The 16,047-nt window shown below is 53.1% G+C and overlaps 1 protein-coding gene and 1 long non-coding RNA gene across 2 annotated transcripts in view; one reads left to right on the top strand and one right to left on the bottom strand.

The window, feature by feature from the left end:
- The window catches only part of FMNL2 (formin like 2), a 129,396-nt gene extending 117,988 nt beyond the window's left edge, over positions 1-11,408 (bottom strand). The window contains exon 1 of the mRNA XM_017823713.1: positions 11,139-11,408. Coding sequence (XP_017679202.1) covers positions 11,139-11,255 — 117 coding nt within the window. The 5' untranslated portion in view covers positions 11,256-11,408. The remainder of the gene's footprint in view (positions 1-11,138) is intronic.
- Positions 9,012-9,952, top strand: LOC108501664. The gene is made up of 3 exons (XR_001876255.1): positions 9,012-9,096; positions 9,225-9,403; positions 9,737-9,952. It is a non-coding gene; the product is annotated as an uncharacterized LOC108501664 (long non-coding RNA).
- Positions 11,409-16,047: the final 4,639 nt, after the last annotated feature.

The raw sequence follows: 16,047 nt of genomic DNA, 5'->3' as shown, positions 1-16,047 counted from the left end.
CAAATCCAGCTCAGGACACACTGGATCTGCTTCATCCAAGGATGCAGGAGCACTATCAGCACCTGAAAACTGAGCTGGTTTTCCTGCCCTGCTCTGTGAAACAAGGAATTCATTTGCATCCCCCTCGCTGCTGCTAAACAGGGAAGGACTCAGCTCATGTAAACTCTTGCACAATTTATTTTATGTTCTAATGGAAGCACTTAAATCTGTCAAAATCCTTCCCTAGCACGGAGAAAGCCCACCTGCCTTCTGCTCCGAACAACAGCCTGGATTTGCAGGAATATGCACAGATTTATTCCTGGAAAACACCTCCTGCTCACATACCAAGAGATGGCCAACAAAGGGAGGGCTGGATGTTGTGGGAATGATACCAAAGCTTTGCCTCTCCCAGAGATGCCCCACGCTGCAGGAAAGGTCACCAGTCACATCCCTGAGCCTGTAAACCTGATCCGAAAGGTCACTTCACTTTAATCCGTACAAAGGCTGAGACTCAGCTTCCTAAATTCCTCTTCTCCTACTCTTTTGCCACTTGATCCGAGTCAGCTGAACCTCTCCCTTCTCATGCACAAGGAAAACACTGTTGACCATCCCAGGTACTACAGGCTCTCACATAAAAGGACTTAAAAACCAAAATTTTAAAAGAAAAACACCTTCCTGCAGTGTTTTGTGCAAAACATTCATCTGCTCAGGCATAAAATCACAGAGTCACAGAATCATGGAATTGTTTGGGTTGGAAGAGACCTTAAAGATCATCTCATTCCCTGGGGACAGGGACACCTTCCCTAGAGCAGGTTGCTCCAAGCCCGTCCCACTCCCCTCCTTCCTCCAGGGCACCACGAGGCTCGTAAAAAATTCACGGATAAAAAACGTAAAGCACAAAAGTTCTTGTTTTATTTACCAGAGAGAACAGCGTGCGTTTGCCACGCTCAGATATTTCATTTACGTGATCAAGAGAACGGGATTTGTACCTGGAGCTGTGACAGGAGCGGAGCTGTGCTCACACACACGCACATCCCTGGGAAGACACCACAACTCCCACACTATTTTAGGAAGCTGCAATTTTTAGACGAGACAGCTCACAATTCATTCCAGCCACCTGTAAACAGATGTTATCACCCAAGGATTAAACCCAAACACTCCCTGGCTCAATCCATGGTGCACTTTCATCATTATCACCGTGTCAAATTGACCCCTGGAGAGTCGATGGCCACCAAGCAACACTTACACCACGCGAGGAAAAAAATCACCTGTGAGGCAAAGCTTTTTGGAGGGATGGCACATCCAAGCCCACAGTTCCCCAAGGTGTGACCACTCTCTGCCATCTGCTTTCCATCAGCTCCCCAGTAAAACTCCGTGTGCCCCGTTTCCAACCAACCCCATATTTCAACCTGCTGCCCCTGGGGGTGGAACGTAATTATTTAGATTTCCAGTTTCAGGCTTCTTATGTCTGAGAGAAGAGACAAATTCACCCAACGTGTGAGAGTGTACAGACGCACAGAGGCTTCCCCCCCACACACGTGAAACATCAAAGCTCTTATTTGACCAGGGTTTAAGTTAAATATTTGTGATGGTTAATTTATTTGACCGTCCGTGCTTGCAGGGCTCAGAGCTGGGCAGAAAGCCCTTTGAAGCACTCCCAAACACGCTAAATTATGGGAAATCTTTGGGAAAAGCTGCTGTACGAACTCAGCCAAGTCACCTCCATCACTCCCCAGACCTTTCCTTTCCCCTGCCTGCAGATCCAGCCCAGGTAGATCCGTGTCATTTGTGCGCCCTTTGGAAAGCAGGACAGGAGGGATCACAGAGGGACGTGCCAGAGCGTTAGAGGGACGAACAACCAGAGTTCCTGCACTGAACAATTTGCTTCTTCATTGTAATTACTGGCTTCTGAAAGACTTTAGCAACTTTGCCAACTTGTACAACCCTCTATTCTCTGCTTTTGGCCTCAACTGTACAGTCATTTTGCAGACAAACAAGTAACAGATGTACAATCTATAGTCGCCCCAAGTCCTTTTATAGTAAATGATTTCTGGCCAAATAATGTATATTTAAAAAAAAAAAAAAAAGGCAAACCATGAACGAACACAAATTCTTGTATTTTTTAAGGTATCTCCCACAACACCCCAACACACACTAAAAAAACTAAACTTTCTTCATATGCTTCTGGAATATTCTGTGTGGGAGGAACTTCTGTCCTCGACCAACACCCACGTAGGGGAGAGTGGCCAGAGGTGTCCACCAATTTTGGAGACACCAAGGGCAGCCCTGTGGGCTCCTGCTGCCATCACCAACCACTTCTGCCCCTGGACCACAGGGATACAACTTCTGAGAGGGCAGGAGGCCACAGTTACAGAATCCCAGACTGGTTTGGGTGGGAAGGGACCTTAAAGCCCATCCAGTCCCACCCCTGCCATGGGCAGGGACACCTTCCACTAGCCCAGGTTGCTCCAACCTGGCCTTGGACACTTCCAGGGATCCAGGGGCAGCCACAGCTTCTCTGGGAAATCCATTCCATCACCTCACCATCCTCACAGCCAAGAATCCCTTCCCAATATCCCATCTAACCCTGCCCTCCTCCAGCTCAAAGCCATTCCCCCTTGTCCCACCCCTCCATGGTTCACCCTGCTCCGCGCCCGTCACACAACGTGACAAGAGAAGTCACAACTTCCAGGAGTTTTCCTGTGGACCTTTCTGACGTGGGCTTTTCCCTGGGACCCAGAGCAGGCTGTCCCCAGAGCAGCCCAGCCCCTGGCAGGACCATTCCCAGGGTGGCAGTGCCGAGGTGTCCCCACTTGCCTCTCCGACGCTGCCGTCGGGAAGCGCCGGGCACGTTTCCAGCTCATGATCCAGGACACTCCGTCGCTCTCAAGAGCAGCAGTGCAGAGTCCTGGAGGTCCTCACAGCGCCCAGCGCTCATGAGAAGACCATTCATCTCCAACACAATGCCACCATTATGTTGCTTTATGAATATCCTCCCCAAATATATGTTTAACGCTGCGCAGTCACGGCACACAAACGCTTGGTTTGTTGAGAGATCCCCCAGTAAATTGAAAACCAACACATGTTGAGTTTCTGCAGCATGTTATAGCACAGTATACACAAGTTATACATTCTCCAAGTCTTTAAGCAATGAAACACTTGTGAAAGGCACTATTTTAGGAAGAGACAAAGCCTGGGACAAATTAGTGCTTTTGTTTTCCAATATATCCATATATAACGTTGTGCATCTCGAGTTATTAAAGTTAAAAAGCAGATGATTGTGGGCAAAACAATCAGTGCAAGTGAAACAACACTCAGTTAAAACAAGGGTGCAAATCATGGACCTGCAGATCATACAATCCTGGAATATCCTGAGTCGGAAGGGACCCGCAGGGATCATCAGTCCAACCCCAGGCCCTGCACAGACACCCCAGTGATCCTCCCCTGTCCCTCAGAGTGTTGTCCAAACCCTCCTGGAGCTCTGGCAGCCTTGGTGCTGTGCCCACTGCCCTGAGGAGCCTGTTCAGTGCCCACCATCCTCTGGGAGAAGAACCTTTGCCTGAGATCCAGCCTAAACTGGAGCCCTTGGCAGGAGTAACTGGGAACACGGCATTTCCCAGTGACAGTTCTGCGTGGGCAAGAATTGTCCCTTCCACGGTCAACTGGTGTCAGGGTGTGAAGGCCAAGGGATGAAAATCTGCTTGTTTGACAACACTGACCCTTCAGAACTGCAATCAGCAGGATGTGATAAAAGGGAAATGACTCTTTTTAAGCCCCAGCAGCTGCAGGTGCTGTTACCTGACCAGCCTGAGCCCTTGGGCTCCATGATGCTGCAGCTCCTCAGTGCTGGAGGCTCACACCAGAGACCTCCTTCTAACCCAATTATAAATCAAATGGAGGGAGTTGGTGTCGCTTATTTCCCACAGCAAATTCCCAAACGGGCTCTTCCAAACAGAAAACAAACAATAATTCAGCTCTGTTTGTGTCAAATGTGGCTGCTGCACGCTGCTGGCCATGGAAACCTTCCAGCAGCTGGATCAGCTGGTCCCACCACTGCCCGGGAGCAAACTTCCAACTGGCCTGCTAGTTCTAAGGTCCAATCTTCTGGTTACCAAAGAAAAATCATATTTACATCTCCCAGCAGTGAGAAAACCCTCTGGAGCAGGGCACGTTCCACCCACAGCTCCATCCTCCTGCTGCCACCTCACCTTCCCAGGACACGGCACCCAAAGGGCACCGGGCAAACCAACCACGTCCCTTCCGTGGCCTCCTGCACTGGGAAGTGTTTTGATCCTGATCATCGAGTGCTTAATTCAAACTCAAGAGGCAGCCCAGATGCTTGAAAATAAACTGGTTCTGAAGTGTTGCTGCATTAGCATGTTTTGCATAATTCATTTCCTCGTGCTGAGCAGAGCCCTTCGCTTCCCACCCCACGAGGTCACGATGGCAGCGCCGGCACCTCCACGTGCTGCTCCACGGCCTGCTCCGGGCACAGCCCAGGGTGCCAGCATTCCCTGGCAGACCCAATCCAGCCCAGAATGGTCTGGGTTGCCTGGAGAAGCTGTGGCTGCCCCTGGATCCCTGGAAGTGTCCAAGGTCAGGCTGGACGGGGCTTGGACAACCTGGGCTAGTGGAAGGTGGAAGGGTAGAATGAGATGATCCTCAGTGTCCCTTCCAAACCAAACCAGCCTGGGATTCTAGGAAATCCATCCATGGGTTTTACTACTCTAAAACCTGAGTCCCAAGGGCATTCCCTGCTCTGTTCTGGTTCTAAATGTACAGCTGGAACATGGGAACCCTTCTTCCATGAGCAGGTCAAGGAGCTCTGAGTGATGGCCCTAAACATGGGATGAGAATCAGTCCCTCTCAAGAGGCACTTTGGACAAGGGATGGAGGGACAGGACACATGGAATGGCTTCCCACTGCCAGAGGGCAGGGAGAGATGGGATATTGGGAAGGAATTCCTGGCTGGGAGGGTGGGGAGGCCCTGGCACAGGTTGCCCAGAGAAGCTGTGGCTGCCCCTGGATCCCTGGAAGTGTCCAAGGCCAGGCTGGAGCAACCTGGGCTAGTGGAAGGTGTCCCTGCCCATGGCAGGGGGTGGAATGAGATGGGCTTTGAGTTCCCTTCCAAACCATTCCATGACCAGTGTAAGTGGCACCAAACTCCCCTGATGGACGTCACCAACTCCTGACAACAATCAGTGCAGCAGAACCTGCAGCAAAACCAAAGAGGTTTTACCTTCCCTGTGCTACAAATCCACACTGGGCACCAATGCCAATGTAGGATCATCCCACCTGGATAGTGGTGCCACTGGAGCCCAAACTTGCCCCAAGAGACCCTTCCCTGGCCACCTCCTCACACCCACTGAGGGAGCTGCTGCCCAGAGCGAGCATTGCACTGACCAGGGGCTGGGGAAAAGCAAAAGCAAAACTGCAATCAATCCCAGGGATTTTCCACTCCTGACCAGAACAGTGGGCACCATTCATCCTCGCTTCCCAGCCACTGAGCTGGGAGCACAGCAACAGTCTGGAAAATGAACAGAAATGCTGAAAGCTCAAAACTAAAAACGTATTTGGGGGGAAAGGTTTGGCTCTCAGTAACCTCCCAACGACCGAACAAGAGATCAGAAAGGGAAATGTCAGAGCTTGGTTTCACTTTAGGAGAGATTCCAAGGCAGAAATAATGAGGCAAATAAACCCAGTTCCTCCTGCAGGGTCACTCACTCCCCTGGCTATGAAGTGCCAGACCAAGGTGACAGATTTAAACCACCTTTTCCAACAGACTGGGAAGAGAAATTCTTTTATTCAGCAGGTGCTGACCTCAAAATGAGAACAAGTTCAAACCCTGCTAAAAACAGGGGCGGTGCTGATCTCAGATGAAGCACCAGATCAGTCCCTCTGGCAGCTTTAAGGAGCTCCCAAAATTCCAGCAGGGAAAAAACACTCCCCTTCTCTTAAGCAGCCCCATAAGCCCAGGCTGATAATTACCCTGCACACCTTCAGAGGGATGTTTTATTTTAAAAGGGACTTGGAGTCTTTAAAAAGTTCCCTAAATAATTTATAATCTCTGCAGAATGATGCAAAAAATATAATAAAAATAACAAGAAGTCCTTTCAAAACAAACACAACAAATCAAACATTTCAGTTTGGGTTTGTTTCTGCTGAGTTTTGCTATTTGAGGGGGAGAAGTTCCTGTGGATTTTAACACCTTTTCATGCAGATTTTATTTTTAAATTAAAGACTACAGGCTGACTCCAGTCACTCCAAGTCATTCAGTCACCAACTGAAAACTACCCAACAGCTACTGTTTTACTTCAGACCATCTTGTAAACTCTGAATTTCGTTTTGCACCTCTCAAATTCTTTCCCAACATCACCAACATCCTGCAGCACAGAAGAAGAGAACATGTCACACCTCAGGGCCAAGTTTTGCATGACCTTACTTGTGAAGACAAAATAAAAATAATAAAAACCCCTTTTATCTTGCACACAAGGTTAAGGGAGTCGATAAAGATGTTTAATAAAGGTTCAGTGCACTGGTGGTGCAGGTTCAGGGTAAAGGCAGGGGGGTTCCACCTCAGTAAGTTGTTTGAGCTGTTGTTGCTCACCTCAGACCTCGCGTTCCAGACACTCAAATTAAAAATTAGTTTTATAAAAATAATACTCCTGTGATGTCTGGGTGGAAAAACTCACAAATGCCACCTCCTGGCTGCCACAGCAGCTGGGCACAAGTGTCACCACCCAGTGCTCCCTCCCTCTGAAATACATGTATTTAACGGGGGGATTTATTGGACTGTTTCCTCATTAAAAGGTGTCATTGCCCAAACCATTGCAATGAGACCTTAAGGAAGAGCCCAGTGGCTCTGTCAGAGCTGGGGCCTGAACAAGGAAACCCAGCGGGGCTGAATTTTAGAAATCTCCTTTTCCTGAAGATTCCTAAACCTAGTTCAGTGTCTCTCAGCTTCCACAGTATTGCCTTCAAATTCCACCAAACCAACACAAATCACACCTGATATGGGAGTCTCAGGTATTTCAGGATCTCCACTGAAATCCATCCCAAGTTCTGCTAAACTTAGGAATCACAACAAGGAATCCAGTGCCCCACCAGCTCCACCAAAGGAGGGAACTCGTCCTACCCCACAGACATCCCCTGCAGCCACGTCCTGCTCTGTAATGATTTGCAGACCCTAAACCATCTATATTATAAAACAAAGCCTAATATACTTGATGGACTAGGAAGGGGAATGGAAAACAGCTGGGAAACATTAGAGTTTTCACACTGAGCCTTCAAATTCTTCAGCAGGAGACACTCAAACTGCCCTCACCGGTGTGGAAAACGCTGCTGGGACAAAATCCACCGTGAAAAGGGAAATTCTAGTGGAAGGAGGAAGTTCTTATGGGCAAAGCCTTGAGTGCCCTGAGCAGAACCAGAGTGGCTGCCCTGCCCTCACGTTACACTGAGGATGGCAAACACCTCCCCTCAGCCTTCAGCCGCGTCCCTCCAGCCCACAGCAGCGGGCACAGAAGCCTCCTTTGTACATGAAATCCCACTTGGAGGGGGTAAGAGGATATTTCCTGTTAACCTCACCGCAGATTTGTAATCCAGCAGTCAAATTATGTCAATCACAGCTCATTAGGCACCGATTTCCCCTGCCAACTCCGGCCTGGCTGCCTCCTCCAAACCACGTGGCGTTTGCAAACGTGCAACCCCGTTATGGGATCAGGGAGAGACCACCCTGCTGCAGGAGCTGGGAGCCTGGAATTCACCCCCACGGATCCCAGCTTCCCACAGGGAACAGTGGTGCCATCATGTCTAGGGATGCTCCTGGCACACTTGGTTTGCTGAGCGATGGTTTTCTCTGCAGCAAAGCAGGGTTGGACACCAGAATCCAGGGTTTATGCCCCACATGTCCGAAGGATAAAGCCAGGAAAACATCCCACAAGGCTGAGGAGGAAAAGGGAGCATCTTGGGGAAGTCAGGTCCCTGCAGGTATGTGCCAGTGCTGGAAAGCTCAGAGTCAGCTCTGGGATTCAGATCTCAGTTTATCCATCACCCCTCACGGGCACATCGGGACACGTGGTGGCAATGGCACACTCCGGGGTAAACCTGAGACTGAGGGAATTATTTCATAGGAAAGGGGGACAATTCACATCAGCAGCTTACAGACAGAAAGCTGGATCTCTCTTGGGTTATCCTCCACGTTTCCCTCCTCCAAGTACATCCCATCAAACACAACACACACCCCTGGGCCTCACACCGGAGACCCAACGCAGCACACAAGCCATGGAAGCACATTTACCACAGCAGTGCCAAAAACAGCACCAGGAGACCCAGATCCACAGGAAACCCCTCTCGTGTTATTTGTCCAGCAGGCCAAGAGGTGTGGCACAGCCAGGCCTGGCACCACCGTCCCTCACACGGGCTCAGCACACCCTCGGGAACGCCGACGGCACCGGGACACGCCGTGGGAGCACAGGGAGATTGGAGAGCTTCACCCAAAAAGTGTGACCTGGGGCACTGCCCATCACCTCCTCCAGTGGAAACACCTCAAAGAGCGAGGCTACCCAGAGGTGACTCTGCATGTTTGAGGTGACAAACCACCTCACCAGAGCCCTTCCTCAAGACCAGCTCCTCTAACAACGCACGCTGGCACGCTCGTCCATCACCTCCAGGCACAACATCCCCTGGCTGCAGGGACCACGGAGATCCTGGAGAAGCTCAGGAGAGCGTGTTCAAAGTGGGGAAAACAAAAGTTGTTATCACAGCACTCATGGCCATGGACATGTTTTGGAGGGTGATGGCTCATTGTCCTGCACGAGGGGGGGAAGAATAAAACTTCCAAACACACTTGTGATGCTGCACAGGAGGAACCTGTCCTGCACAACCCGATCCTGGCACACAGAACTGGAAACAAACCCCTCAGCACGATGACTCCAGACCTGCACGAGCCACTCAGCTGAGCCTCGTGTTCATCAACGTCACAATCAGTCCTGGAAATTTCGTTAGTGACACGAGAATTGCCACTGTCAGCAAAGCCCTCCAGGACCTCACCAGGGCTCCCCAGTGTGCCAGCAACACCGGTGCCAGGCTAATTTCTTAAGACAGCGTGTAAAGAAGGTGAGATTTAGTCCTATAACCTTCAGCTTCTTCTTCATACTCACATCCCCTGACTAATCCACCATCCCCACAGAAAATATCCCTCGTCCTTTCTCCCCTCACCATTCCTTTCTCATCAATCCCTGCAGTCCTCCTGCCTGCCCCGCTCTGGGGTTTGACTGGTGGCACAGCCATCCTTCCCTCAGAGCCACAGAGAAAGCAAAACAGTAACAGCCGGGGAGTTTATTCCTTCAGGAACTGCTCAGAGATTTCCTGGAAGCTGCAACACCACCAGCCATCCCTGGCTGGCTTCCAGGACGGGATGAAGGTGATTTTTGGAGCCCCACCTTGCAGCTTCTCCCAATGGGAGAAGGAATCAATGGGAGCAAACCATCCAACACCCCATTTGTACAGACTGTGCCTCTGCATGGCCTCTCCCTCCAGCAAGGCTATAGCACTCGCCCTCTGAACCTTTATTTAAGTCCATCTTTAGAACCAGAGGCCACCTCCTCCTTTCAAGTACCTCAGGAAATCACAGGCACGGCCCTGTTATCTCCCATATTTACATTACACATCTCTAACGCTCTCCCAGACGATGTCTCTGCCTCTGACTGATCTAATCAATCAGTCCCAACTCGAACCCACCAATTTTCTCCCCCAGACCACGCAGGCAAACCAAGCCAGACACTCTTGCGGCAGGTTAGGATGAATCCAGACCCGATTCTGAGCCCTGTGCTGCCTGCAGGAGCATCTCCCATCCGCAGAACCACCACGGCTTTCCCGACAAGAGCAACACGACATCAAGGTTTTTCCACTGTGCCTAATAATCGTAACATCTCACTCGCCATTTGGCTCGTCAGTGGGGGTTCCTGACTGAATAGGCTTATTCTTTTCTTAGACATGATAATCTAATTGGGTCTAACCAGAAATAATCCCCAGCGCACACCAGTTCGCGAATCCTCGCCCAGCGCCGGGAGCGTTTCGCGGACCGGGGGGGCTGCCCCGGGATGTGCGACGGGAATTACTCCGGCGGCAGCTCTCCTGGCCGGGCTTCCCCTGGCACTACAGGGAGCGCGGGGCATGGCACGCACATGGGGCCGCTCGCCCTCCTCCCCCGGCTCTGCTCCGCACGGAAACGGGGCTCGGATTCGGGAGGGCATGGCAGAAGGAGACGGGTCGCCACAACCGAGTCGCGATACCCGGGTCGCGATACCCGGGTCCCGCTGCTCGGGCGCCTGAGAGCGAGCGGGAGGTTTGCGCGATGCGGCGCCCGGGGAGCACCCAGGGGAGCACCCAGGGGTGCACAGCCCTGCTGATCCCAAACACCCAGCCCGTCCCGCTGATCCCAAACACCCAGCCCGTCCCGCTGATCCCAAACACCCAGCCCGTCCCGCTGATCCCAAACACCCAGCCCGTCCCGCTGACACGAACCCCCAGCCCAGCACCGGCCCCGGTGCCCCGCGCACACCGGAGGGGCAGCGCCGGGGTGTCCCCAGGGGGAAACGGGACCGAGATGTCCCCAGGGGGGACAGGACCGGGGTGTCCCCGTCGGTGGGGGGGCAGGACCGAGAGGTATCCTCGAGGGAGCAGGACAGGGGTGTCCCCGGGGAGGATGGAGGGGGGTGGGGGGACAGGACCGAGGTGTCTCCGGGGGGAAGGACAGGGGGCTCCCCGGGAGGGGGAGGGCAGGACGGCGGCGTCCTCGAGAGGTCACAGGACCGGGGTGTCGCCGGGTGGGGGAACAGGATCGGGATGTCCTGGGGGGCTCCGCCGGGCCGGGCCGATCCCTGCCCGCAGCTCCAGCCCCGCCGGGGCCGCCCCCGCCCGCGGGCTGCGCTCCGCCGGCGCCGGGCGAACCGGCCGGGGCTCCGCCTGGGCTCGGCCAGGGGCGGCTCTCGGGGGGCTCCCGAGACAAAGAGCCGCGGCCCGTCCCGCGGGCGGGGGGCCGAGCCCACCCCACCTGTGCCCGGCCGCCGCTCCCGCTCCAACTTTTCGGCGCTGCCTCTCCCCCCCCCCGCCCCGCTCCGCGCCGCCCGCAGACAATGGGGCCGGCGCCGGCTCACCAGGACCACGGCGAAGCGCTCCTCCAGCTCGCCGGGCTCGGGCATGGGCAGCTTGAGGGGCACGGGGTGCGCCCGCAGCTCGGTGTGCTGCGCGTCCACGCTGCCCGCGTTGCCCATGGCGGCCCCTCGGCGCTGCCCCGCGGGCTCCGCGCTCGGGGCTCCCTCTTCTCTTCTCTTCTCTCTCTCTCTCTCTTCTCTCTCTCTCTTCTCTCTCTCTCTCTACCACCGCCGGCGCTTCGCGGCGCCGCCGCCCGTCATGGCTCGCCGCCCTCGCCCTCCTCCCCCCGGGGCGGGCTCGCTCCGGCTCCGGCTGCGGCTGCGACTCCTGCTCCGGCTCCAGCCCAGGCTGCGGCTCCCCCGCATGCCGCCCGCACAAAGCCCCGCTCCGCCCCCGGCCCGCGGCGCCATGGGACTCGTAGTCCCGCCGCCCGCCGGGGGAGGGACGCGGGGAAGGAGTGGGAAAGGGACGGGGAAGGGGACGGGGAAGGGGATGGGGAAGGGTGGGCAGCGGTGGGGGCGACCCCGCCGCCTCCATTTTGGCCGAGCGGCCGCGCTGGGCAGGGATGGAGGGGCAGGACGCGGGGAATGGCTTCGTGCGGCCAAGGCCCCCCCTGCCTTGGGGATTAGGAAGGAATTCCTGGCTGGGAGGGTGGGGAGGCCCTGGCACAGGTTGCCCAGAGAAGCTGTGGCTGCCCCTGGATCCCTGGGAGTGTCCAAGGCCAGGGGGCTTGGAGCAACCTGGGCTAGTGGAAGGTTGGGGTTGGAACTGGATGATCCTTGATGTCCCTTCCAACCCAAACCACCCTGGGACTCCATAGTCTCTGTGCACCCACTGTGGTGCCAGCATGGGGCTGACACTGTGGCCACAGGGACCTGTTGGCTTGGAGCAGCAGGGCCTTCTGCCCCACCGAGGGGCTTTCCAGGGTGCCCCCAGAGCCCACATCCCTTTGGCTGAGACTGGGACAATGGGGGAATCAATCTCCATAGGTTCACCACCCCAACGTATCCACAACCAAGCTAGTGATGATGCCTGGGCGTAATCAGGGGATCATCCTCCAAAGCATATCAAACCTGCCCACTCCTCAGGTGCTATTCCCCATTTCTTCATCATTCCCTGCAGATCCTCTCCAACACTATGTCAGTGTCCTGGTGGCCAAACGCAGCCCCTGGGAATGGTCCCTGGGTGTGCAGGGGCCGTGCAGGAAACACGAGCCTGGCCCCCAGCACTCCCCTCCAGTTTGGAGAAAATCCCAGGAGATGGCATTGACCCGTTTGGTGACTGTGCTGTCCTGCTCTTACATCTGTGTTAGTCCCCACTCCAAGACCTAATTCCCTCCTGTCACCCTCACCAATCCATATCCCACTGTCTTCTGTTAACATTCCATTATCCTTCCAGGGAAGAACGATTTTCACTCAGCTGTCACCTTCACCACAACACTCTTACTGCTGTCTCTCCTCAACCCCAAGATTAATTTTTTTTGGGGGAAAGCAAGAAGATAAGCATCATTGTTTAGAAAATGACCATTCCTGAATTTATTTGCTCTGGGATGGCAGTCGTGCCAGAGGCAGAGCTCGCTGGGAATCCTGTGTGGCAGCACACGCAACCCTGCAGTGGAAATCCAGGGAAGTGACAGGAAGCTTTTCTCTGTGTGTGCTCTAGACCCACCACTAATTAAATGTGCTCATTCTAATTAGAAAAAAAAAAAAGACATAATACATCCATGACTGGGATGGGGAGTCCTGGATTAGACCCCACCTTGCCCTTGGAGTATCAGGGCCCCCGAGCGATGCCAAAGGTGTGGATTCCTGCTTCACAGGCACTGGGGAAGGTGTTACCCCAGGAACAGCCCAGAATTCCATACAACTGCTCTGTCAAAAGCCTAAAATTCTTGCAATATCCTTAATAAACCAAGGTTTAAACCCCAGAGAGCCCTTGGGAGTCAATAACAGCATTATTGTCGCTAGTGAAGGGACCGGTAATAAATACTTTGCTCAGGGTCTTTAATCTAAAACTATCACAATTCTTTGAGAGATTAATTAGTTAATTAAGCTTCACAACACTGCTGTGAGATAAGGGAGCAGTGAAGTGTCACTGATAACAGAGGAGGGTCAGGATACAGTGAGCTGGAGACAGTTTCCAGCCCGGGATCCTTCTCTCTCCCAGCAGCAAATTGCCAGCTGGGAATTACCTGCGACAGAAACCTTCCTCCAAGAGGAGGAATCCCAGCATTTCCCCAGTCAGTAATTCCCACCATGGAAGCACTCAGGAGCCTCATTTTTCTGAATCAAGGGCAAATCCCCTCAGGATTTTTGCATCCCTCTGGACACAGGGACACGGTCGGGGCCCGGGAGCCGCTGCCAGCCACGAATACCTGGGACAGGTTGGGATAATTGCAGGGCAAACTGGATTCTTTGGCTTGGCTTTCGGCAGGAAGCCAAAGGCAGCTCCAAATCCTGCTATGAGGCATATTCAGGTCAAAACCAGCCTTGCAAAGTTTTTAATGAAATTAGCCATCCTTACACACAGCAACTGTTTGACATCAATGCCAGAGAGCAAAGGAAGGAATTCTTTCAAGAGAATAAGAGGATTTTGAAGCAATTTGTTGTCTGTAACTGGGATGTCAATGTTTGCAAATGTCAGAACGAGCCTGGCAGCAGTGCTAAATAAAAAAGGGACTCAGCTGGCTCACACAAGGCTAAGAAATTATTCTGGGATAAAAATTCATGAACAAGAGCTTTGTTTTTACGTTTATTTATTCAAACTAAATAAGCAGCTACACAATGTGCAGTTCCCAGAGCTCATCCCAGGCACCTGGACAATTCACACCAGGTGATGCCACCAGGAAAGACACCAGGATTAATGGCCATACCAGCTCTGCAAGGGCTCTGTGCCACGAGCACGTGTGGAATTTCCCTGGAGAATGAGACATCTCAGCCTTTCCTCAAGCTCATTGGTCTGTTTGTCACCAAAATCTCCACACAACGAGCTGGAAGTTTGGGGCTGAGTCATTCCTGAAATCTCCTGAACCAGTGTCTACTTATCTGCCTGTGGAAGAATCTCTGGAGGGAAAAGCTTGGTTTATGAACCCTCATTTTCCCCGATGCTCAGCACTTCCAGATGGATCCCGAGCTGCAGTTCCAGGTGATGTGATATAATGTTCCTAAAGCTGGAGAGGCTTCAATAAATAGCCAGCTCCTGGCTCAGCAGTGGCAGGGGAAGTTTCATTCATAATAAAGATGTAGAGCAACCATAACCCCCGTGTGAGAGCTGAGCAGGGCACACTTAACGAGAGGTTATTGATTGCAGCACACCAGCACTGACCTTGCCTGGGAGACAGAGAGGGGGTTTGCTGTAATAAAGGGAAAAAAGAATAAAAAAACAACCCATAGGCTGCTCTCTGAGAACAGTTTTCTCAAGGAAAATAAGAAGCTGCAGGGTGGTGAGACACTGGCCCAGGTTGCCCAGAGAAGCTGTGGCTGCTCCTGGATCCCTGGAAGTGTCCAAGGCCAGGTTGGACAGGGCTTGCAGCAACCTGGGCTAGTGGAAGGTGTCCCTGCCCATGGCAGGGGGTGGCACTGGATGGGCTTTAAGGTCCCTTCCAACCCAAACCATTCCCTGATTGGATATTTTACAGTGCTACTTTTAATTCATATTAAGGAGCAAGTTCTCTATGTAACCGAATCCAACTCTGCTGCTTTGGGGGTGAATTTTGCTGTAAGTCCTTTCCCCGATTTTAAGGGAATTCTCAGAACTTGAAGGCTGATCACAAACGTGGGATTTTCCGTCTTTTTTTTTTTTCCTAACAACATTTCAGTTTCGTTTACAATCACTGCAGGTATGAAAGGAAAGGGAAGAACAAACAAAATTTGTTGAGTACACAAAGGTTTGTAGGTCATGAAACACAGTAATAGTGATTGAGGGGACCTTAAGGATCATCCCGTTCCACCTCCTGCCATGGGCAGGGACACCTTCCACTAGCCCAGGTTGCTCCAAGCCCTGTCCAGCCTGGCCTTGGACACTTCCAGGGATCCAGGGGCAGCCACAGCTTCTCTGGGCAACCTGGGCCAGGGCCTGCCCACCCTCCCAGCCAGGAATTCCTTCCCAATATCCCATCTCTCCCTGCCCTCTGGCAGTGGGAAGCCATTCCCTGTGTCCTGTCCCTCCAGGCCCTTGTCCAAAGCCCCTCTCCAGCTCTCCTGGACCCTCTTTAGGCACTGGAAGGGGCTTCAAGGTCTCTCTGGATCCTTCTCTTCTCCAGGTGGACACCCCTCCAGGTAAATTGAGTTTAAACAAGGTGCAAATACTGAGATGGAGAATCCCCAGGGAGCACTGGGATGGGAAGAGGAACACCTGGAGCTGGAGGACACCCCACTTCCAGACTGGGGTGGTGACCCTCGGGGTCATCCATGGAATCTCCATGTTCCTGCTCATCTCCCTGTGATCAAACACAACCCGAGTGTTGTTTTCTGGTGGGATTCAGCCCGGCCGGGAGCTCGTCCATGATTTATTGGCAGGAAGGCAAGCAGACAAAACACAACTTTGGAATTCCCAGCAAGGCAAGGGATTGCAAATGCTAATGAAACTGAGATAATGGAGCAGAAAATAGCAGGAGGGAAGGAGTCAATATTTAATAAAGCTGCTGTGTGAGCGCAGAGCGGCGCGGTGAGATGGAGACCGAGCCTGGAGGAGATGCAATAACTGCCAGGAGATCCTTCTCTCCGCTTTTCCCGGCGATGGAGGGGCTGTAGCTCAGCCCTCAGCTGGCTCCTGGCTCCAAAGGCCACCCGTGGGACAATGCCAGCCATTGTCCCCGGGCAGGAGGACAGCTCCCTGTGCTTCCACGCAGGCTCCGCACACAAGCGCCGCACAAGTTCCCATTGTTTTCCCACCAAAGGCTCCTGACAAAGA

This window comes from Lepidothrix coronata, unplaced genomic scaffold (genome assembly GCF_001604755.1).
Source record: "Lepidothrix coronata isolate B3197 unplaced genomic scaffold, Lepidothrix_coronata-1.0 Scaffold105, whole genome shotgun sequence".
Taxonomy (NCBI): domain Eukaryota; kingdom Metazoa; phylum Chordata; class Aves; order Passeriformes; family Pipridae; genus Lepidothrix; species Lepidothrix coronata.
This window is presented reverse-complemented; position numbering and strand designations above follow the sequence as displayed.